At 39.6% G+C, this 25390-nt stretch overlaps 1 protein-coding gene across 2 annotated transcripts in view; it reads left to right on the top strand.

The window, feature by feature from the left end:
- Positions 1-3969: 3969 nt before the first annotated feature.
- The window catches only part of ZRANB3 (zinc finger RANBP2-type containing 3), a 43532-nt gene continuing 22111 nt past the window's right edge, over positions 3970-25390 (top strand). Inside the window, exons 1-4 of one of the 2 annotated variants that reach the window (XM_077181721.1) lie at positions 3970-4581; positions 8333-8485; positions 21308-21326; positions 23996-24174. In XM_077181721.1, coding sequence (XP_077037836.1) covers positions 8334-8485; positions 21308-21326; positions 23996-24174 — 350 coding nt within the window. In that variant the 5' untranslated portion in view covers positions 3970-4581; position 8333. Of the gene's footprint in view, positions 4582-8332; positions 8486-16102; positions 16274-21307; positions 21327-23995; positions 24175-25390 lie in introns of those variants that run through there. The other variant, XM_077181722.1, reaches the window with a different exon arrangement.

Raw genomic sequence — 25390 nt, 5'->3', positions numbered from 1 at the left:
GGGGTGGAAAGGTAAGAGTGTAAATAAGGGACAGAATTCCATTTCATACACAAATTCAAGCTACAGATTAAAGAATAATAAGAACTGATGTTGGGAGGGAGAATAAAGAACAAAAATTCAGCAGCAGATGAAAAGAGGTGAACAATGTAGTATATAAATGCTTATGCAGAAACCAATGGCTGCTTAGAGGTAATGCCCCATTTCCTTACAGAGATCCAAGATAAGGAGTAGAAAAGAAACCTTAGAATAAGCATCCCACAGCCATCTCAAATCTACACTTTGCTTCAGCAGTCTGGATCTGAACGTGCAATAACCAAATATTTTTGGAAACATAATTCTATAGATTGGAGAGAAGTGCATATCAAAAAATGACACATTGACAGGATTCTCATAATACATGCATTAAACTGCAGGAGCCTAACTTATGCACAAGAGTAGCAGTGCAGGCTGTTCTGTAATTAAGGCTGCTGCCCTTCATGAATCTGTTTCCAGACATTATTTCCTCTAAAATACTTCTTCGACAAGTTATGAAATCAAAATAAGATTATAGGCCGGCCCAAAGTGCCATTTCCCCAACAATATTTAATCATCATCTGTTGCTGACCTACCATCTCCCAGAAAGAGCGTTCCAGCACCTCTCCCCAAAATCTCCTGACATTGTTATACAGCACATTCGCCCAGCACCTCCAAGAAAACTCAAGGAGGACACACCAAGAACCACACAACCCCAGCTTTAATGGGCTCCCACAGACGCTGCCTATCAGCCAGAGTAAGCACCACGTTGAGGCACTCACATTGACCCTTCTTGCCTAAAGAATCCGGTGTGAATGCCCTCATTATTCAGGTCTTGCACTGCCAAACGACTCCTCTTTCCATCACTAAAAGCTCCACGTGGAATGCGGCGTTTAACAAAACCCCTTGGGTCATTTCTACCTGGCCTTTCCTAGGCGGGATGGACACGGGAGAACTGCCACGAAAAGCCCGAGTGGGCTCAACACCTCCGCAGCCCTGGAGCCCAGTGCTGGCAGGATTACAGGATATTCTCCCACTCCGATGGAAAGCTCCTTAGCTGTCACACCCATGAATTACAGCGCTTCGTATTTACTGGCTACCGCTTAACTCTCCTCGTATCTTTGAAATGAGAATTCGAGCACGCTGAAAAATTTCAGATGCCAATCACTTCAACTAATCAGGACATCCAAGGTGGTTCATTTTTTTATCCAGATGGTAAAAGTTGGAGCACAGTCGCCTAGCTCACCGAATCTGAACCATGCTGTCAACATATTTAAAAGATTTTTATAAATTGAAACGAATGCCACCTTTTAACCAATTCAAAGTTTACGTTGCTTCATTACCTAACAACTCACTCAGAGAACATGGTGTCAAAAGGCTGATTTTCCCTAAAGTGTCCAAAAAATGCAACTGTATCAGTTACTTTTATAAGTCTGGACTAGAGCACCTTGAAACTTTAAACACATAAAGGTATTTAAAAAGATGCGGTTGCTACATCTCTTCGTCAAATGAACTCTGGGGAGAAGTAGGTTTGTGAAAGTGGCGATACAAAGACATGAAGTCAAATTAAAGAGGCCACTGTAGCAAACTGACTTTCAACTGAATAAACCCCAAACCCACGGGCATTTGCCTTGTACCCAGAGCCGAGCCTGGAGCACTCGACCTAAACCATTCAGGTGCTTTGAGGCTGTTTCACGGACAGACTTTCACCAAGAAATACAAAATAAAGACTACGGTGTAAGGCAAATACACTGAAATAGGAGAAAAATGAAAACCAAAACCATAAGTTAAAAGAAGAAAAAAGGCAGAGGCAGAATTGTGTTTAAGATGAGAATGGTTCTACTACTTTGCTCTGTCTCCTCCACTTTTCCTTTATTCCTCTTAACAGACACACAAAATTTAAATACAAACAGACAACCACTGCAGCAGATGTAGTGGCTGACCCTTCCCAAATCGTTAATAAGTAATTCCTGGAGCACTGCTGACAAACCTAACCCAGTACACTGCACACCCCTCAAAACTACTGCTATTTAGTCAAATCTGGTTTTACTCCCTAGAAAAGTACTAGTTGATCTTGACAGCAATTTACAGTTTTCCAAAATAAAGAGTGGTCAAGAAGTGCAGTTACAAGTGCCACATTTTTGATCTTCCAAGATTTAAATGGACACAAGTCTTAACATTATTTTTGCCATTGGGACTTCGGTAAATTGAGAAGCAATAAGTCACTTAATTTCTACAAAATACTCAAACCCTTGACATCACAGTACTTACTGCAAAACAAAGGCTTAATATCAGATGCATGCCAAGCCATGGAAGACTGTCAAAGAAAATGTGATTCCATTTCTTTCTCCTGAATAGCAAATTATTTGAAAAAAAAAAAACATTTTGAAAAATAATCAGAACTTCATTTTACCTTTCACTTCAACAGTAAATAAATATTCCTAATCTAACATTCACAAGACATACTGCCCTGTAAAATTGCTGCTTAATATTCAGCCGAAGAGCATGTCTCAAATACATTACTCCTTGTGGAAGACAAGACATGAGAAAGCAACCCCATTAAAAATTGCAGGTTAATACCTCAGTGGAAAAAGGCCAGTGTCAGACACTGCAAGAGAAAAAACCCAACACATTCCCTATTCTGCTTTGGGCACACAAGATCTCTTCAGTTTCACGTCAATGATAAGGGGGCATCAAAATTTAAATTTAAAGACTATTAGCAAATCCACTCCAAGATAACAAACACTAAGGCAGACTGTACTATGTGGCAATGCACCCTAAGCAAAGCGTGCACCACTCTTTTTGGTTTTTTTCCACCACCTCCTAATCCAGCTTTCTATGGACATCACACAAATCCATCAACATGTAGGATGTGTGCAAATCTCTTCACGTGAATAACCTGAATAATTCTTAGACCCCATGTAAGAAACAGCTATTCCTTACTTCTTTTTCTATCTCATTCCATCTTCCTCATAAAGCGAAACCCTTCTTCGGTGCTGAAAACTCATTTTAAAACGTTTTTAAAAGAGATGGTAAAAACCAGGCCGTGACGTAGTTTGCTCTCAAGTCTACTTACACTTTACACTACAACATGGTAGATATACCCACGTACAAAAATTTCTGCCGCATGTTGGATAATTTAAGAAAATGGAAACATAATAGATGAGGAGCCCTGTGTCCCACTCCGGCCAGCCCTGGCTATATTAGGGAAGGGGAAGGGCCGGGCTGGCCCCGCCGGACCGTGACCCCCGGCCGGGCTGCACCCACCGGCCCCGCGGCCGCGCCCCCCCTCCCTCAGCGCTGCCCCCGCTCTGCGCACTGCGGGCGCGGCCCCCCCCTCCTCCCTCAGCGCACTGCGACCCCCGCCCGCCGGAGCGCCTTGCCCGGCGGCATCCCGGGCTCCTCACCGGGGCGGAGCGCTCCTTCCCGGGCTCCTTCTCGGGACGCCGCGCCCGGCGGGTGGCAGCTCCTCACACACGAGGGGCGCCGAACCCAGCGCCGAGCGCCGCTCGGGTTCCTCCTGCTGCTGCCGCGGCGGGCAGAGAGGCCCCGCCCCCGGACTGCCACCGCCAATGGCTGCGCGGGACGCTACTGATGGACAGCCCCGCGGACCAATAAACGTCGCGGCACCCTCCCCCCGGCCCTGCCGCGGAGTGGTGCCGCTCGGCGCTTACGCGAAGCCGAGCCCGCCCGGAAGGTGGTGACCAATCGGAGGACACGGACGCCTTGACAGACAACCGTGAGCACCAGTAAGAGCGGCGCACCGGCACTGCAAGGTCCGCCCCCTGCGTGCAGCCCATGGCCGCGGGCAGATGGAGGGATCCCGCGGCTGTGGCAGTGCGGGATCTTAGTGGCTTCCGCTCCGTGCCCTGGCCGCTTTCCCTTCACCCGTGCCTGAGCTGCTCCCCTGGTCCTGGGTGTGTGGTGTATCCCGACCAGCTGCTCCCCGGTTCGGCTGGGTCCCCGTGCCAGCGCTCCCGCAGCCGCACAGCCCCCGCACCCTGGTGGGGCAGGCTGGGATCTGTAGTCGGGACTTGTCCGCTCAACCTCTCCTTCTCCCGGCTCCTCATCCCGCCTTCACCGTTCTTCCCAACCCCGAGAGCCGGCGGCACTGCCCCGTCCAGCCCGGCCCTTAGAGCGCCATCCTCGCCTCCCTCCGTTGCCAGACCCGCTTCCCCCTTCCCGCCCCTCCGGCTCCCTCAGCCCGCCCGCTCCAGCGGATCAGGGACAGGCAGGACGCACGGCCGGGCGGGAGGATGATTTTTAACTCGCTCCTGGGGAAACGAGGCCAGGGGCGAGAAGGACGGGGAAGACAAAAAATAAGGAAAAAGCGGTGCCCGGGCCCAAAAGCGCTTCCCGTCCGTGACCTCTGGTCATGCGTCACTTCCCGGCGGCCGTTCGAGCGCGGAGCCCGCGGCCGTGAGGGGGTGCCCGGGCTGGGACGCGCTCGGGGCCGCTCGCCAGGCGGGGACCAGCTGCCAGGTGACTGCTGTTTGTCACCAGCCCCTGTTGGTGACAGGTTTCACTTCTTGCGGTTGCTGCTGCTGGGTCGTCGCATGGTGCGCTCAGGTAATTCTGCGATTGCAGCTGCAGGGACTTGCGTAAGTAAAATAAAATACTTGCCCCCAGGCAGGTGTTGAGGTGTGCGCTTCCCTCCAGCACGGTACAGCGGCCTGTGGGAAAAATGTTCTACGCTGAAGAACTGTGTGGTGTCCTTTGCTCCGTCTGATTGCTTTCTCTTCTAGTATTCTTTAAAATGCTGTGTTCTGATGGGTAAATTTTCAATTCTTTGTTATCCCACTGGTGGCTTCACAGAACAGGAAAGACAAGGAGCTGCTGGAGAGGGTCCAGCGGAGGCCACAAGGTGATGAGGGGTCTGGAGCATCTCTTATGAGGAGAGACTGAGAGCTGGGCCTGTTCAGTCTGGAGAATCTCATTAATGCACATTAATATCTCAGAGATGGGTGCCAGCAGGATGGTGCCAGACTCTTTTCAGTGGTGCCCATCAGCAGGATGAGGAGCAACGGCCATAAAATGAAACGGAAGTTCCACCTCAGCATGAGGGAGAACATCTTTACAAAGATGGCAGAGCACTGGGACAGCTGCCCAGGAACTCGTGGATTTTCCTTCTCTGGAGACATTCCAAAGCCACCTGGATGTGTTCCTGTGTTACCTGCTCCAGGTGACCCTGCCTTGGCAGGGGAGTTGGATGGGATGATCTTCAGAGGTCCTTTCCAACACAAACAATTTTGTGATTCTGTGAAGTAGTTGATTAATCAATCGACCAACATGTTCTTAGAGCTTTGAATTCCCTATTAAGTTTTACTGAATATGCAGTCATGGAGCAGTTAAGTCCATCTACAGGAAATTTATGAAGCAAAACCCTTAGTGGAAAGACTCATTTGTCTTAGGCATGTGCTGCTGAGCTGCATTAAAGGGCTATACTTAGTGGCCTATAAAAATAAGCAGTGGGTTTATGTTATGTAATCAGCTTGTGTTGACAAACAGCTATTTGAAAACTTTAAAGTAATCCTTGAACTTGTCATCAGTCTTGCACCCAACTTTCCAACAGAGAAACAGCCCCAGGGATAATATCCTCAACAAACTGGGTCTCAGTTGCTGCCTCTGGGAGGATAAGGGCCCATAGTGGGATGCAGTATAGCAGTAGCAGTGATTAGAAAGAAATTCAACATTGGGTTTTTTCAAATTTAATTGTGTTGTTTGCATTACCCTTATCCCTCAGTAGCTAGTTACATTTCCAGATCATTTATGATTGATTGAACATGATAGAAGTTGGAGCAGATTACTTGGAAATACTGCTGATGTTGTTTCTCTCATGGATGAGCTATCTACGTGCTTGACTTTTAAAAAAAGTTTCAGTGCATTTTTTTCATATGGCAGCTCGCTTTTCTTGGAAGTTTGAGAGACTTTTTCAAAAGTTTTCCTGGAAATTATAGTTACTTTACAAATACGTTTATAAAACTTATTCTATTTTAATTCAGTTTTGAAAAGTAGTGGAAATTGCATCAAATAGTTTATAAGTACATTGTTGTAGAGCCCTTTCAAAAAAACTTCATCAGAGTGGAAAAATGGGAATCACTTTTACAAAACACATGGTAACTCCCACCAAATAAAAGCATTTATCCTGGTGTGCATGGGTTCTTCACTTCATGGTTTTTTATGCCCTATGAATGAATCATGATATAGGTCCATGAATCTTCCTCATCCCTGCTTTCAAAAGCTGAGATTATTTACCATTATCTAGTCCTGAGATACTTAAGCAACATTAGATTAATAGTTACTGAATTTAGTAGTTGAACTATTTCATCCCTGATTTCCTTTCAAACACTTGAGTAAATACTTCAGAGTTTGAGTTTTTTAACTTGTGAGACTTGTGCAGCTGAATGAAGTCTCTGAATGAAAAGCTAAGCCTCCACACAAAACCTTTTAGGTCTATTTTATCTGAAAAAAATATGAAGCTCCAGAACTGGTGATCTGGAGACGTGGGAAGGTTGATGTGATCTGTATTACAGCACATTAAGGACACAGAAAAAGCCATGAAAAGTTGTAGTTAAGAGAATACATGCACTGGTCTTTCTCTCTCCCCTTGCATCTTCTAAATCTGCAGGGACTAGAACAACAGATACAAACTGGTCCTATGCTACACTGATCAAATTCTTTTTTAAAACAGATTATTTTTATTTCTTGACATTACTACAGTGTGTACATAAGTACTCTGTCTCAAAACATACATGACCACCACTGCCACAATCATTGTATATCTTGTTTTAATATCCATTGTTCACCACATTGGAATTCTTTAATTATTCACCTAGTCTGTAATTATTCACCATTCATTTATTCAATCATTCACCTAGAGAAAAAAACTCAACAAAAACTTGTACATATCTGGTAGTTAGTGCTTTCTGTTTTGCTGCTTTCCAGGATTGCAAAGTCAGTTCTAGCTGTGTTAATGACTGATGCAGAAACATTTTTCATTGTAGTATTGCTATGTACTGATGACTCATGTGCCTCCTCTAATTCAGATCTGTGCTTCTGAAGCTGCATGGCTCCTATTCAGTGTTTCAGTGAAAGGATCTTGTCATGATCTTGTTCAACAGAAAGTTAATTATGTTAACATTTCATTCTCATATTGTCACTCACAACAAGCTATGTAGGGAGCTGATCACAAGTACATCATTATCTCTGCATTTATAGAATGGAAAATCATCAAAGAAAATGACTCACAAACTTTCTTTAGAGGTGAATCTCAGAACTGAGTGTTGAACAGCTTTGGGCCCACCAATCCTGCAGCATTGTTGACTTGTGTGACTCTACAGAAATGTTTTAGGTTTTGTCTTTAGTTTTTGTTTGTTTGCCAGCAGTCTTAAGTGCCATGCCTTAATCAACTTTTAAAGGAAAAAATGTGCAATGGAAGATACTGTGATAGGACTGAAGTGATTATGGTTATTTTCCCAACAGTTAGAACTGAAGCATTCATGTGTGCTCCTTTGAGAGCAGAAGCAGGTATTTATTTACTGGAGCTTTATGAATTTGTTTCTGGGAAATGTTGTCTTGGGCACACAGGGGCTTTCCATCTTCTGTTAAGCAAAGCTCTGTGGTGGATATGCATGAAAGGGCCTGGTACTCATCACAGTTCTTGTTCCAGAGGCCCAAGGTATAGGAATATTGTTTCTGTAAAGCTATACCAAAGAGTCCACTTAGGAAAATGGGGGACTGTTTTTTCTTTTATTTTTTCTTCTTTTTTTTTTTACTTCCCCCAAAGTGGGCATATTTCCCCCTTTTTTTCTGATTTAATTTTTAGGATTAAAAGTTTAAACAACTGTTAGTTCCATCATTGGAAGTTAAATAAGCAATTTTTTTTCCCTGGAACTCTTCTGAAAAATGTTACTAAAAGAGTTATATTTCAGTGTCCATGAGTAAGCTCGATTTGAATGGCAAATAACTTCTTTTCATGAATAATTATTTTAGCTGTTTGCTAAAATAATTATTTCATAGTGTAAAGGGAGAGATACATGCTGCCCTCTTCATCCTGGAATATAAGTGGCCTAATGCTGTTTGACACAGTAGAATTTTCTAAATTAGTTAGAATATTTTATGGATACTGAGGTGAGGGACTCTTCCTCCAGCATCTGCACAATTTTGTGCTTTCCAGAGAGAATTCTCAAAACTGGAGGAAAGCTGTGTAGATATTGATTGTTCCAAGATGAAGTGAGGAGTATTGTTCCATCAAGCTTTATTCTCTATTCTGCCATGTAGGTAAGATATCCTCTTTCTCTTTTGTTTCTCTCTGGTTCAGCATGGCCAGTGCTCTCCAGGAAACCCCTTCAGTCAAAGCCTCTCAGTTAGAGGATGTTGATGCAAAGCTGTCCTTCCTACCTGAAAGACTGAGAAAGAAACTGCTTCCTTTTCAGGAAAAGGGCATCATATTTGCACTTCAGAGAAGTGGCAGGTAAGATTATTGTATTCAACTTACTGTATCACATGCTAAAAATTGATGTGAAAATCAAGTATGCAGATATTAAAAATCATAAACTTATGTTTCTATAGCTGAAAGTAAGAATATGATGCTAAAAATAGTTACTCCAGGTAAACGTTGTTTTTTACAAAGGTTATTCAATACCAGCAGTCTTTGGTGAGTTATGTTGCAGAAATCTTTCATAAACTGTAAGGTAACATGGTTTAAAATGAGTGGTAGAGGTTTTTTCCACAGAGGATGAAGAGATTTAATAATGCATTATGCAAAAGAGAGTTGTAGTATCAAAGTTCTCAGGTGAAAGGAGGTTGATATCAGTAGGACCATCATTTTTGTTATGTTAATGGAGAATTCCTAAAATAAGTTAATTCACATTTGATTCTTTAGTTTTGAATGGCATGGTAGAGCTGTTAAGGGAATGACTAACAGATCTTGATGCATCTGTGTGGTTTTCTATTTTAAATTTGGTACAATTCTGGAGCTCACTGAGCTGCAGCAGCAGAGCAGGAGAAGCCTTGCACAGTGCTCAGTTAGCCAGGGCAGCAGCTGATGGAGTAGGCATTCAACAATTAAGCACCTGCTAAATCAAAAACCACGGTTTATGCAGCAGAGGCTGGAAATATTTTGCTGAGTAAGAGCCTGTTAGTGAGTTACAGGGTTGAAAAGGAGAGGGGGAAATGCTATTTCCACGTTTATAAATTTTAGGAAATGTGGGCAATTGCAGCCTAAAGCTGTGAAACCACTGTATGCTGTTGTTTTGGAAAGAAATGATGTTGGGGAGGTCTGGCACAAATAGAATTACTGTAGCCTGTGTGGGAAAGATGGATGAAATTAGTTCCTGATTATTTCAGCATCTTGCTGAGAAGGAGAGGCTTAGGGCCTAAGGGGGTTGCTTGCTGATGTTTGTGATTGTTCTCAGGGAAAAAGAAATGTGCATCTTTCCCTCTAAAGGTGAAAAATTAGAAAGCAAATTTTTATCAGCAGCTCTCGGAATTACATGGAACTTTTAATCAATTAAAATCTCTGCATTTTTTCTCTTTGATTCTTTTCCTTTGGCCAAAACCCTTTAGCAGTGCTGTCTCAGGGAATGAACAAACCATCTGTTTTATGCTGCTGGTTTCAGTGGCAGAACAGAAAGATGAGTCCAGCCCTTCACATGAGAGCCTGAGATTTGATATGCTTTATGCTGAACTGGCAGTAACTGCTGGTGACCACCAGCCATATCAGGCACTTTCTTGCTGCACAGACTGAGAATGGGTGGATATCATTTTAATAGATAGCTAAGACTGTGGTAGAATAGACAGCAAAGCCTGTGTGAGAGTTGAATTTAATAAATCCAAAGCCCTTGGCTGCCATAGAATGTGCAATTGAGGTGTATGTTTGTGTACACAAATAGTGAAATAACAGAAGCCATTAAAATTAAAGAAACTACCCATTTAATTAGGGTAGGCTAATGGATGTATTTGAAAGTGGCATGATCTTCTGCAGGCTATTGTATAGTACAGAATTTCCTTGGGAAGCAGCTTAACTGTTCCAGGACTGGATAAATTTTTATCAGACGTTTCTTTCTTCTTTTTGTTGAAGTAGTAACAATTGTCTGCAGTAAGTATTCAGAAAGGTTTGGAATACCTATTCTAATGACTCTGCTATGGAAAGAATTCTATTTTTTTCATTAGGGTTATGGGTTTATGTTCAATTTTTTCCTTTAAGTCTTTCACTAACAAGAGTTTTGCATAACCCAGCAGTGATGGTTTTCATGTGACATGCATATGAAATAATGTTCATCATGATTGCAAGAAATCTTGCTGCTTGGCACAGCAAGTTCTGTGTGTAAGCTAGGTCACATTGAGGAATTGTGTGCACACTCTCAGCCAGCTTCTATATAAAGTAAAGTGTGTTAAGTCAGACTTTCCCAAGGAGTATTTTTTAAATCTGCCCCTTGCTGGTGCACATCTATTTCTCTTCCTGTCCCAAAACAGAGAACAAGAGCCTCTGGTGCTTGTAGCTGAGTTTTCTTATTAGTTTGTCAGCCCTTGCCTCACAGAAGTCTTTCCCTTTTGTGTACTCCATAATGATTTAAACCTTCTTTCAGTATTCCCAGTGGTATATTTTCTGTAGAAGTGTCTTTTCTAATTTTAAAAAATATATAAGCATAGGACTTGAAGTGAGCAGTATGTGCATCTCTGCCCATCATTCTTCTTCCCCCAGGCTATGCACTCCCTTCACAGGCATCACTCAATCCATGCTTTGCTGTAGTGGTAGGAAACTGGTGTAGACAACGTGTTGGCTGAAGAGATTCAATTAATATAATCTTAAATTAGATAAGAACCCAGCATGAAAAGGCACTTATTATTAGAACAAACTCTTATTTTTTGCATGGAGGGGGCTGGGAGCGAGCTATTAATTCCCTTGTCTCTTCCCAAAGTATAAAATAAACATGCTGTTGTGGTTTGTATTTTTGATTCATTGGTAAATGAATCAAAGGCTTTTCCAGTAGATGCTCCAAAGGCTTTATCTCATCTAACAGAGATTGCCTAACACTTTTCTAGGAAATGACAATTCTAGAGCCAGCAAGACAGTGTGTGCTTCAACATAAGCTAACACACCTTTTATCTCACAAACTTGCCTTAAAGCTGAGGAACTGACTGGCTGCTTTTTCCTTCCTAGAGATTATTCTTCAGACATGCACTTTGGAATGGCTGCCAAGGGATGGATACAATTTAGAGTCTTTACTGTAGCCTCAGACGTTAATGTGCAGAAAAGCTGGGTGCATACAACTTACATCAATGAAGACTGTTTCATTTTTGTGATTTTCTTTCAGTGAAGGTGTAAGTTACTTTTAAAAACAGCAATAATATGTATTTATTTATTTGTGTGTGCTTCAAACTGCCTCTTAAATAGAAACCAACCAAGTGGTTCATTCCAGGAATGTGAGCTGTTAGCAACAGGCTCAGGAAATACTGAGGGTTGTTGGGGTCAGATGTGTGTGTGCTGTTTGGAAGTGGGAGTGAGCAATTCTCTGCTCTCTGCTGCTTCTTAGTCATGTTTGGGCAGATGTGGACAAACCCCCATTTCTTAAGAACTCAGGGAAGAACTGAGGGGTCACCAGGTGTTAGTGAAGAGGTGGCAGTGCTGAAGCACAATGCTCTGGAAAAAGTGGTGGAAGCTTGGGTAAAATGTCCAAGATACAGAGATCCATGGGCAAGTGACTCGATAGTGCTGATAAGGATGGTGTTCAATCTCATTTGAGCTCACATCTCTCTTTGAATATTGCTGATTGTTACTGCTGCTGTTCACTAATGCCATACTTGGAAAGTCACAATTCTTTTTACCATCTATTCTTGTTTTAGATCCTCTCTTTACAGAAGTGATGTCTGTCTATTAATACAAACAATTTGTTCACCTGAATACACTGTAAAAGAGGCATGCTGTTGTTTGAAATTTAGCTCTCATGCTACTGGATATCACTAAATGCTTTATCAAGTTTTGTAATAAAAACTGTCAGCATGTGATTTGCAAGCATCATTATTTACCATTGCTTGTCTTGTAGATGGTATCTGTAAAAGATGCCTTCAGACACACAGATATATTTCTTTCTAGGCATGTTGGCAGAACAATTTGTTTAAGCTGAATGCAAAAGAGAATTTGGGAGATATTTACCACCATTGCAACAAGCAGTTCCATTATAATTCTATGCTCAAACTGTTTTACTGGGGTGACCTTGTTTCCTCTGTAAGTTTGAGAGGTAATACATTAATTTATATATTCAGGAGCATGTGATTTTGTATTTCCCATACATGCTGGCCTAATGCTGTTAGACACAGGAAAAAAAGGAAATGACCATGGATGGCAATATCAGGATGTGCAGAGTTCACATCTGCCATTAAGAACAGAAGTTTTAATGCAAGGGCAATTCTTTTGTTAGGCAGTCCCTATCTAGAGTAAGAAAAAGTTTTATAGTGTTTAATATTTTTTTGGATAATGGGCTACAGAGAACCATTATGGCAGTGAAATCATTAGAGAATAGAGTGTGAATGTCCTCTGTTATAATATTGAGTCAGTTGCCTACACTTCAAAATACTGCTTTTTCCCATTGACTGTGTCTCTGATCTCTAGCAAGTTATACAGGAGGACTACATAGCTAGTTAACTCTTTGTTAATTAAACCAGACTATTACTTCAAAAATTATAAGTCTTTGTAGAAATTAATTCTTCCTCTCCCATCTTCAAAGTAGACCAGAAAACCAAAGGTTCAAATCATAATTTTCTTGAAGTTTATGAACACACCTGAAAGATTCTTCAGTGGAAAGGCACAACATGTACAGTCTGCTGTACCTGTTGTACAGCAGCTGGACCTCAGAATTGGCAGCTCTTGGGCAGAAAGGAAATAGAAATGTTTGGAATTCCAAGGCACAGCCCTTGGTAGGGTGAGGAATTTCTGATATAAGTCCTATTTAAATTCTTATGCAAATTTCTACACAAATTTCTTTAACTTTCTAGGATGTATTATCCATTGAGTAGTATGAAAGGTATAATTTCCATTTGAGTTGGGTGTCTAAGGAAGCTATAGTTTTAGATGTTGTAAGCTGATGGAATAAGAGAAAATATGTTCAGTCCATGCACATTTTAGTTTCTGCTAGAGCAGTAGGCCCTTTTGTCTTACACTTTTCTATAACTATTTTTCACTTCCACTCTTATTTTTGTCATCATTACCGAGTTTGCTTCTGGGTTTTATGTTGTCTATTAATCTTTCTTTCTCCTTCTGTACAATGCAATTGTTGCTTTCTGTCTTGTATTGCCTTTTTAAGTTAGCAGAGCTTTTGTTTTACTTTGCTTTTATCTTTGCTATTTTTGATCTGTGATTACTGATTGATTTGCTCTTTCAGTGTATTTCTATTCTTCAGTTTCTTATCTTTGATAGTAGCTATGAATAAGAGAATAGATTTCTCTTTCAATTCCATTTGGAAGCACTAAGCCTAGTTGCATGTCTATATATCTCTTACTGTCTATATCTAATTTTTCTGTCCTTTGTTTGAAAGGTCATAGGTTTCTGCAAGTCAATGTTGTGATTAAATGCAAGACCAATCTGCTTTTTACCATTGTCTAATTTTTTTTTCAGAATCAGCTGCATGGTTTAAAGGAACACTTACAAAAATATTTTACAGGCTACTGTTGAATTTTTTTCCAGTTACATCGACTTCAATAAAAGCCAAATTACTTAAATTTGCATGGTAGAAAAAGAAATTACCTTCACTTTTTTTTTTTAATGTCTATGAATATTTCTTAATATTTCTTCTCAAATATTACATTTTAGTTTGTATTTGGTGGCTTGCAGCATCAAGTGCCATCAACGAGTCTCCATTATTTGTAGAACTTGAGATCAGAGATCAGATTTGAAGAAAAATAATTGTAACTTTTTTTTGATTTCTGTCTCTAGTCTCAGTGGTTTGTATTAGATAGCCTGAAAGAGCTGTTTGAAACAAGGCATAAGTCTCTTGCTAGAGTAAGAAAGAAATCATCTTTTATTCCAATGTATTCAGCAACTCAGATGTATTAAATTATTAGAATTTTCTGATAAATGTGGGTCCTTAAACCTGCATTATAACAGGTGAGCAGTTATCTCCAGTCTTAGAGAACAAAGCACAGAAGTAATCTCTGGGGAACAAGAAGGGGATTGCTATTCAGTGAATATGGAGAGGATCAAACAGTTAATGCATTGCAGCTCTGAGAGTTGAAGAAACATTTCATTTTTTTTAAGACGTTGCTTTGTAATGATTCAGAGTACATCTCACATTTGAGGAGTGCCAAGGAAGAGAGGGATGAATAAATGAAGATGCTAGCTCACAGAATGAGGTTCAGATGCAGGAAGTATGAATGAGAGACTGAGCCAAATTCTGCACAGCTTTCATAGCCAGGGAAGCTTGTTTGAAAGTGATGCTGGAGGAACTGGGAAGCAATTCAAATAGAACAAAAAATGCATTGTCAGTAAGTGAATCTAGGATATAATTCAGGAGAGGAGCTATGTGGGGTGAAAAAGAGAAAAAGAAGACTTAAGAACAGAAAAAAAACAATGGTGGAAATATAAGAATTAACCTGGGTTTAAATGTGGACTCGTAGCAGCAGGAATAGAGGAGAAAATGCAGATTTTAGAAATGCAGGGCACAATGTGTTAGAATGGAAGAGGAGAACCAAGAGAGATAAAGATTACAAGTGTGGGCAGTAGGTTGTCAACAGTGATAGAGGGAGGGGAAAGGGGAGATGAGTTGGTGTTGGCTGTGTGCAGGGAAGGTTTGCACTGTGGGAATCCATGAAGAGAAATTGGTGTTTAACTACAGCACCCAGGAGAGGACAAAGGGGAGGGAGCAGTTCTGAATGTGAGACAAGTCACTTTAATGAGAGTGAATAGAAATAAGGTCTTGAATGAGTAACATTCTGACTGACTTAGTGCAAGCTGGAAGGAGAGGAGGAACACAGGCACAAGGAAAAGTACCCCAGATCACCAGGGAATGCAGAGTTTATAGGGAAAGTAGTGATAAGTGTCTCCATTTCATTGAAAGCCAGTAGACTGCACACTAAGGAAGGTTTCTGCTCCTGCTCAGAGGGATTTCAGGCATGCCAGTTAACAGCAAGGTTAACATTTGCAGCCTTGATTATCAGGAGCTGAAAATAGTTGAAGTTACTCTGTTTTCTTGCATTGAGTCAGCTGCTGAACTCATTTGTCTCTGAAGCCAGTGACTAAATAGATGAGGAGTTTTCACTGTCACTGTTGGGTGTCTTCTTGGCTGGAAGTTTTTCTAACCTAACAGTTCCATTAATATATTCTAAAAACCTATTGAAGTGTCTGGGCTTCACCTTCAACTTGACCACTTTGTTATGTGTTATTCCACACATCTTTGCCAAAGCTAAAATACCAGAACACGTGGCCTGAGAGCTTTCAAATATTAAGAAAACATTTTAGGTGGGTTTTTCAGTCACATGTAGAGGAATGTTGGAGAAAAGCACAATGATTCTCCCCTCCACTCCTTTTCAGAATCATTAACAATGCAGATGTGGCAATTTAGTGCATCTTCTGTTAAATCAGAGGTTGGGGTTTTATCACTTAGGGGTTTTTTAAATACCTAGTGTAGTTCAGGAGCAAGGGTAAGATTTATCTTACATCTTCTGGAGCATTATTTTTGCTGCAACACCCTTGATTATTGTTGCAAGGGAGTCAGCTCTCTTTGTTCCAGTTTTAGGACTGCGTGCTGTGATTACTGACACACAAATGTAATGGTTGCTTGCGCAGTTTTATATAAAAATGTTCTAAGTTCAGATTCCTTAAATAACCCTTGGTTGAGATGTTAGTGCTGAAGTGTTGGCTTGTGAGTAGGAGGTAAATTATATGTTGTAGTGTTATATAAAACTGACTCACATGAGTAGGTGAGAATCCCAAGAATATCAGGACACCCACACCAGTGAAAGAAAGACTCAAGCTTCCTCTGTACAACATGTTCCAAAGCCTGCATTAACAAAAAACAGCTTTAATTTGCTTGAGTAGTAACAAAATTTTTCAGTGTTTTAAAAAATGAAGTGCTACAGCTTTCACTGTTTGCCTTGGAAAATGCATTTAGAAGGGAAGGAGTTTGTTCTGAAAAAGCTACCTGCAGTTCTTAGTGGTTTTTCCTGGATAAATAGCTGCTGAAAATCAATCAGGAAGTTAAATTATCCTTACAAGCCAGCAAGAGATGGATTGGATTGCTGTACCCCTTTAATTTTAGTCTACCAGGTAAGGAAGCACAACTCTCTAGAGAAGTTATTATCTAAATATTTCTATAGTTACAAGAAAGCTCTAACACCAGGTGTTTGGCTTGGTGGGATCCTTGGTTATAGAGACCTTAATTCCAGTGTGTTGTTAATCAATATTCCTCCAAGAGCAAGGTTCCAAATGAGATTCTTTCTCTGTACAAAAATACTTTACTGCAGTAGCCATACCTAATAGAAGAAACTTTAGCTGCATTGTTTGCATGGTTAATAGTGCTGACATTTCAAAAGGGGTGACCCAAATGGAACCCAGAAATAGAAATGATTTTCATTTAAATGTTTGTTCTTCCTGAAACTCATTTCATAAAACTGTGTTAGCATTAACCTTCTGATGCAGACTATTTTTGTATGGCTCTATGGCATATGCCACATGAGCTTAGCCTCAGTTTCCTTCTGTTTCTCCAATGAACTCATCTGCATAAAATTTTAAAGATCTGCTTGTCCTTCTGCTTTGTGAAGCTGATTCCAATCTTCTTGACATCAACACAACCAGTGTTTTTTGAGGTTTGAAAAATTATTCTTTCTGTCCTTTTAGAGGCAGAGCTTTCCTGGTAGAGCTTTCAGAGGGCTCTGTCAGGAGCTTTGGGTTTCTTTCTTAGCTCCTTCACCTGTTTTTTTGCTTGCTTCAGGTTTCTCTCCAAGGTTTGCTGTAGTAAGAGTGTATAAATGCACCTTTGCCTGGTGCTTGGTACCTTTGCAAGGAATCAAGTACCAACCAAGACTGTTCTGACAGTGCTGAAACACTGGTTCTGGGGTTCTGACTCATCCAGCTTTGGGTGGTCCCTTCCATTATGGATTCTCTACGTGCAGAAGAAAGCTGGGGTTTGTGTACAGCCTCAGGTGCTTGCAGTTGTTCTCTTCAGTGAACAGCAGGAAGGTTTTGGAGCTGTGTGCACCTGAGGTGCCCCAGCACAGCAGACCTTGCTCTCTGCAGGCATGTTCACTCACCAGGGTACATCCTCACTCAAAGCTCTTTGTGTTTGCTTGATAAAAGAAAAATGTGCTTTTATTTTCAGGCTAATACACCTCAAAATGCTGGGGCTGCTACAGTCTAGAGGAGGCCCAAATGATGTTTCCCTTCTATTTGTGAAAGGTCCTACTGTGTCTGGAGGCCATTGCTAACCCTATACTGCAAAAGGGTTATGAATAGTAGCAAGGTTGTAGCAGCATGTGCAGTGCATCCCAATGAGACTCTGCTGTTTCTGCTGAGAAAAAAATAGATTTCCTTGATGAATGGACAGAGATTCAACCACAAGCCACAGGATTCGCTCTGAAGGAGGGAAACATTTAAAGATTAAATGCAAAAGAATCTGAAAGAATTTGCCATTGACTGGTGCTTTTTGCATGGTTGGACTTTGCTGCTGAGAGCAAGTGCAACTGAGACATCCCAGATTCCTTTTTTCCATGCTTTTCTGAAACTTTTGACCATGTGGGCTGAGCTTCCAACAGGATATGAATCTGCGTATCATAGCTCTGATTTATATTCTTGGATAGAGCTATTATTAAGGTGTCATATGAACAGATGGGACATGAATGATGAAGCTCAGATTGGGTAACTACCAGTTGAGAGGAAATGACTAATTGAACTTCAGAGAACAAGAAGTCTGTCTTCTTGCAGTCAAAATATGTGAAACAAAAATACATATTTGTCCCTTCAATGTAGCTGAAGATCTGTTTCTTCTGCTTTTGACAGCATGGAACCTTTATGTCCATGTTGGCAGCTTGTCTGACTGCAATAATGTAGAACATACTGAAGTTTGTTTTAAATTGAGGCTGCATATTTTTAAGATTATGTAAAGTATTGCTTTTTAGCAGCTTAGTGCAACTAACTATTAGGTATCTTGTAAGTTCTCTGTGATGTGGGCTATAAAGATGGGGAAGTTCTTTACACTTCAAATCTAATTGTTGTGATTATAAACTGCAGACATTTCATGATTTCCTCTCCTCTGTAAGGTGTTTTTCATTGCCCCAGAATCCAATGAAAATAATTTGGACTTCTTATGTTTTGCAACTACATTAGGCAGACATCTTTAGAATTCTTATATTAAAACTGTGAAAGCTACACAGATGAATGCTTTAAAATGCATTATGTCATAAAATAAATTGAATATCCTCCATTTCCACTTCCATTAACTCCTACCTGTATCATAAACTCAATCTTGTGTGCCATGTTAAAATTTTGTTAAGTGTGAGTGTCAATAATGTTAATTAGTTGGCATAAATTAGCAATTTAAAAACTGTAGCACTTCAGGAATTTGAGTCTGAGCAGTGTGGATCCAAGCAGTGATTCATGTCACTAACTGTATAATCACAGGGGACTTCACACATGCAGATAACTCTAACTGGAGCTTTAAAACCAATTTAGTGCACTTGATTGATCTCAATCTATGATGTGTCTGGTCAAATTTTAAATGCTGAAAAATGGCTGGATTGCAAGTACAGGAAGAAAATCCCAACTACTTATGACAAAGCAATTTGATCATTGGGCAGGAGAAGAGAGTGAATGCTTGCTAGCAAAATATCACCAGAGATCCCCAGCTTTAAGCATAGGGATGTCTCTGTGGCTCTGTTTCTATTGGAACTGCAGAAATAAGGAAGATAAAACTGTGTTGATCACTTCATGTAACCTCTGTTTGCAGAGTTATTATGGGTAAATCATTATTGTTATTATTATGATGGCAGCTACTTTGTACTTTGCTTCATTTACCAGCAACAAATTGATGAGTTTCTATAAATATTTTAAAGTCATCAACTTTGTTGCTGCTACATAAGAAATTTAACTTAAGGACATAATCAGTGGAAGTTAATAGACATTGAAAACAGGAGATACTCTATAGCAGCAAAGATTTTATGAGTATAGCCTGAAAATAAATGCGAAAAGAAAAGCAGAACCATTTCTTATTTGTCATCAGATAAAGTCATCAATGTTTAGGTGGCTACATTTCACTCTGATGAAGAAATCTAGCTTTATGGAAAAGTTCCTGTGGTTGACATGCTTTTAAAGTGGGTAGTTTGTTATTTGCTATTCAGTTTCTAATTGTCAGAGCCATTTGTAAATCACTCTGAATTTCTTCATTTTTGCTTGTTATCCTGAAGGGAAGGAGGAGCATCCAAATAGTTCACCTATGCCAAAGAGTAGTGCAACAGGATCCTACCTATTCTCACTTTTTCTGTTTGTCTGAGCTGGCATAATTAACATTTCACTATTTATGCAATTCTACTAAAATTTAAACTGATTTGCTGAGAAATACAGTATTTGCAGCAGAAGTTGGCAAGGAATACTTTTATTCCTGTCCTCTTTACCACATTTTCTTGCTACCAGATGCAGCTTGGTTATTGCTATATTTGTACCTCAGCCCTGATATTCCTACAATAAATAATCTTTATTGTTGAAGAAGGTCTGTGGTTTATTCTTGAGCTGTCTCTGCTCTGTAGCTGTTGGTTGTAGCCTTACTCATTTGCTGCATTTGTGGAAGGAGTACTACTGCAACAGTAGGTTATTGTGCATTCCAATTGATTTCAGGCCTCAAACTGTTTTTAAAAAACATGATTAATGTACTGAAAGCAGTTGGCCTCAAAGAATCTGCAAAAAAAAGAAAGGCTTGTTTTGTAAACTTCAGTTCAAGCAATTAACAATGAGTATTGAATGGAAAAAAAAAAAGCAGTCTTTGAGAAAAACTGACATTATTTTTAAATTAGAATTGTGTGTTAGTTGTCTGCAAATAAATGTCTTTGCCCAGCTGCAAATCACAGACATTAAGGCCTCACAATCATGAGTTGCCACTAAAAATAATTGTCTTCCTGCCTTTTTATTCCTTTGTAAATCTGTGCAAGCTTGGGGGCTTTGTTATATTTTGTTATATTTTGTTATATTTTCTTCCTATGTTTTCTTTGCTCCATCCCTAACAGCTGGGGAGGGGAAGTTGCAAAGCAATTGCAAATAGAAAGTTTGTTGCTTATAAAAATGGAGTTGTATAAGAATTAATTTTGAATCAGTTTTTTACCTCAGTTGAATGAAACTGCAGAAGTTAGTAGACACAGGAATTTATACTGGCAGGCAGTGAGCAAACAGCATTATACTGTGATTCTGAAAATATCAAACATTTTATCTTTTTTTGGCCAGCTCCACTAACTCCAGAGTAGCTACCATTAAAAAAGCAGTTCTGTATTACTTGGAAGGATTTTTCTGGATCAAAATACAGAATGTTTATATCTTGTTGTGTTAAATTTTGTTAAAGACACTAAGACCTGGAAGATCTTTCCCATTTTTTCCTGGAAGGAGCATTATATTTGAGTTACACGGTGTAAAGGGTACATATAGAATCCCAGAATGGTTAAAATACCTTTCAGAAATTCATGTAAAAAATGGCATTTCATGTTTATAAAATGGAAATATGCTGAACAGAATTTACTGTTTATGACTGGGCACTTGGAGTTGTCATTGTCTTTACACAGAGTGTCTTTGCCAAGTGACTCCAAAATGGGCAAAAAATCAAATTCATTTTCTAATACTTTAGCTGGTACAATTGGTGTGGGAGAGGGAGTGTCTGCTTCTATTTCAAAACAAATGTGACAGCTCAGGAAAGCACATTTTTGAAATCAATCTGAAATACAAATAGTCCTTAATCATGAAGCACAAAAGCATTTCTGAAAGGCAAAAGAAAACTGAAGATACACTTTTACCTTGGAAGTGTCTCTTATGATTACAATTAATCTATCCCTGGACCTAAGCAGAAGTTCAGTTTTGCAATTGCAAGTTCTGCAGTAATGCCAGCAAACTGAATAAACATATTTAGAAGAATTGTTGGACTTAGCTTCAGTTCATACCAAATTCATTTTTTGTAGGTGATATCTGGAAGAATGAAGTCACCTTTTTTCCTTTCATCGGTTCTGTAAATCCAGAATTTAAATTTATAGTAAACAGTTTGTAAGTATTGGTTTATGTATTATATTTTGTATTAATTTCTGCTTTTCTTCCCCTTTTTTGTTTCTTATTTAGGTGTATGATTGCTGATGAGGTAAGTGATGTTCCTGTTCCTCTAACACTCTCTTTTCTGGTGTTAATGCACTTGGTGCAGATGTGACTTTTTTTGTTTGAGAGGTGTGGGCAGAAAGGCTGGTAATGAAAGAATCCTAATTTGTGTGATAGTCAGCAGATATCCGGAAAATACCTAAGTGAGGGAAAAACTGGAACCTGACATAAGTTTAGAAGAATCCTTGAGAAAACTTAAAAGGTTACTTTTAATTGTAGGTTAAATCTCCTGCACTGTTACATTTTAAAAACACTGACTCAGTTGATTTTTTTAAAGTGCTTTATAATTGCATAGTGAGCTATTTTTAGTGCATTATTAGACATTCCTGGCCCAAAAAGATTTTTAACAGATATGGTTTCCAAAGATGAATTTTTTAAAGTGCTCTCATCAAGTAGTAAATTAAAATTCATTGTATCCATACATTTAAAAATATATGTTGTATTCCATCCATATCAGTGAAATCTGAGTCCAGCGTTTCTTCCCCCAGATAAAATATTTTTGTAATAATGTTCTTGAAGTATTGTCAGTATAAAACCTTTCTGAAAAAGAGAATTGCTGTAGTCTCACAATTCTAATTTGGGTTTTCTTGACACACTAGGAGGGAGAGGGAGATGGATTATTGGGATTTAAGCATCTCCTCATACTATAAAAATCTCATTACATCTGGAGATAAACTATCCTGGCACAGAATGCAAAATATCTGGGAGCTGTGGAGAATACAAAAGTATTCAGGGGAAGAGAAAAGGGAAGCTTGGGAAAAATCAAAATATCAGCAGTAGCTATTTTTTTATTAAAACAGTTTATTTCCAGCCTTGAACTAGAAAATGAGCTGTGCATAATTATGTTAGCAATAAAAAGTCCTGGAAGATACATTTATTCCAAAATAAAAGCTGTATATTTTGTAATGACAATAGGTGTGGCACTGGAGGAAGTATTGTGCACTGGTGTGTATCCTGTGCTTTTTGTCCTATCTCTAAATAAGAAAATGTTGGTAAAATTAAATATCAGTATTGTGAGCTTTAATGTCAAAAGAAATTATGGAGGAAAACCCAAGGTCAGAGAATTACTGTATATATCCCTGGACTGTGTAAGTATGTAAGGATTAAAGGAAGATAAAACCAGTGTTTTTTGAAAGATGATCTACAAATCTGCTTCTATTTCTTCTCAGAGTGGGGACAGACAAAATTTTTCCCCTAAAATTTCAGTGTCATCCATTTCCATGCTGGAGAAAGATGGGTTTGTATCAAAAGCCAAGGCCATAATATTTTCTCCAGTTTTTCTAGTCTCTCACATTGCTCCCTACCTGCTGATCAGCTCTGGAATCTGCATCCAGCCCTGGGTGTGCTGATGGTAAAAGCCTTGCTTTTATTCCATATTCATTTCAACCCAGGGCCTGGGTTATCACCAGGGCCTGCTTAGGCACACGTGGCTGTGTCCCTAACCATGGCAGCAAACTAAAAATGAATCTTATTTTGTTGGGGATTTTTTTCACTTGGAGTTATTTTCAGATGACCTAAGAACTACTGGTGACACAAGGGGAAAACTTGCAGGAGAATTTTAATGAGAACTTGGCAATTTTGAATGAAAACTGAGTATCACAGTAGCTTTCCTATTATTTTCTTTCTAGTAATAGTATAAAAATTCGTTGTTTTCTTTTGTACTTCATTACATCATTAAGTCACTTTTAGACTCATTACTAGAGATGTAAGTTGTTTTATGTCTCACTGCTGTGAGTAGTTAGATAGCAGCAAATCCACTCAGATGTCCACTGGACTCCATGGAAAACCTGCCCAGAGCATTTTAAGGCTCATCTCTGCTTTGGTGTTTCACAGGAGTTGGGAATTATCTCTTGCCATGTGAACAAGCAGACAAAATAGCTGCATTCTTTGATAAAATTTTGGTGTGGGGGGGAAGTGTGTGGTATTTTTGAAGCAAAACCCTGAATTCTGACTCTTAGAGACATCTGTTGCCATGATTATTCACAGATGGGAGCATTCCCACCTTGGCAATAGGAAGCGTGTACTTCCCTGTTAAATGCAGCTCTTTTGGCTCCTCCCCATGTGTGTACATCTGAATTCTCACTGGCTGGCCTTTCTCATCTGTGGGGCAGGCCAGGGAGAAGCCATCAGCCCTGCTGAATCAGAGCAGGAGTTTCTCTTTGTTGAGCCACTGGGTCAAAGCCAGGGCTCTTCCCACAGGTCTGTGTTCCTCACTTGCCTGTGCAATTGAGGACAAAGTTGTTGTTACTGTAAGAAGGCATCCTGTATTTTTCTTTCCTTTGCATAGTCTTTTAAAAATGTTTTCAGTAGCTTCACAAGTTAAAGAGTTTGATTTTTTTAGTTTCTCCTATTAAGACTCTGAACTGAAAATCTTCTGAGATTAATGGAAATGCTTCTTCTGACTTTGATGAGATAACCAGATATAATACATGTATTAATACATTTAACTAGGAAAATCTTGTTTCATAAAAGATGATCTGTGCTAACAAAGTGATAATTAAATACATGCTATATAAGTAGCTCTTTGGTTGGGTTTCCTGTATTTGGTTCTGTCTTTGCAAAATCTTTTGGGCTCTTCTGAATGGAGTATGCTTTCTGAACAGAGACTTCTGGTTTAAATGTTGTTCTTTTTTTTCTTTTCTTTTCTTTTCCCAGATGGGGCTAGGAAAAACAATTCAAGCAATTGCCATTTCATATTACTATAAAAATGAATGGCCTCTCCTAATTGTAGTGCCTTCCTCTCTAAGATACCCTTGGGTGGATGAGATGGAGAAGTGGATTCCAGAGCTCTCTCCAGATGACATTAGCATCATTCAGAACAAAACTGATATTGGGTGAGTAGTTTGTTGTTCTTCTCTAGAAAGGCCTGCTCAAGCAGGGCTACCCTTGGGCTATCAGAAACACCCTCTGGGCTATCAGCCACTCCTCCCAGTTTTCTGTTCTTTTGTTATAGTAGTTACTCATTTTCTTTGAAGTTGAGGGATCTGCTTTTTGCAAAGTAGCAAATGCTTGTCTGCTGAAAATTAGATTACTTCAATGTGTCTCAAATTGAACATACACAGTTATTTCTCAACTGTGATGGATTCATTAGCTTCTGTAAAACATTTTTGGAGAACTTCTGGTGTACATTACAAAATAAGGAAGTAATTACTGTTAGAATTCCATTTAGCACGCTGAGGAAATTTGTAAGTTCAAGTAAGTAATCCCTAAATAACTGAAAAGGTCATCGTGCCCTACGCTTTCTATCTTTAGATTTAATAGCATGAATTCATCAGAGAGGCTATGGCTTGGGTGTTATTAGAATAACTCTCCTAGTACCCTGAATTGCAAGGGTGGGGTTTGTCTGCTTTACTGTAAATGACTTGGTTGATTTTATGCTAATGTTTAGATGTTGTTCTAAAACTTTGGTGTGAGGGAGACTGATCTTCATCTTTTCTGGGAATATCAGAGAGTGACTTGACTGCCAAGATGTGCTGCTTGGAACCTTCCTGGTAACCACAGAAATCCAACTGAAAATGCATTTTGAAAGCTTCATCAAAGGGTAATTCCTACTGATAGTCAAAATTTAAATTCATCATAGGAATATAGAAACTAAAATTAGCTTTTTTTTTTAAAGGTATTTATCTGAAATGCACTCAGTGCTTATAGTGCTGGATGTATAAAGGGGAAATGTGGACTAGGCAAAATGATGGGAAAATGTAATGGCAGATGAAATTCTGCTCCTTCTAAGATTTTTTAAAGGAGCAGACCTTAACTATTATTACTTATTTAAATTTAAAAACAGGGAAAAATGAAAACTTGGGTTTCTGTTCATTTAACTCCCAGGAGGCTTCCTAGCTATAAGTGAGGTTGCTGTTGAACTAATTAATATTTTAACATTAGAAAGTGTTTCATGCATTTGTAAGAAAATGCAAAAATACAGCTGCCAAATTTGGTTTAGCATTTTGTTAAATTCTGCTTCCATATGTTAAGCTTTGATTTCTCTCAGTTTAATACTTTGCTTTTCTTCAAAACTTCCAAGTTTACTGCTTGAGTGTTAACTTCTTGATT

Source organism: Agelaius phoeniceus, chromosome 7 (assembly GCF_051311805.1).
Source record: "Agelaius phoeniceus isolate bAgePho1 chromosome 7, bAgePho1.hap1, whole genome shotgun sequence".
NCBI classification, from domain to species: Eukaryota; Metazoa; Chordata; class Aves; order Passeriformes; family Icteridae; genus Agelaius; species Agelaius phoeniceus.
Note: the sequence above shows the minus strand (reverse complement) of the source record. Positions and strands in the feature narration are given on the sequence as shown.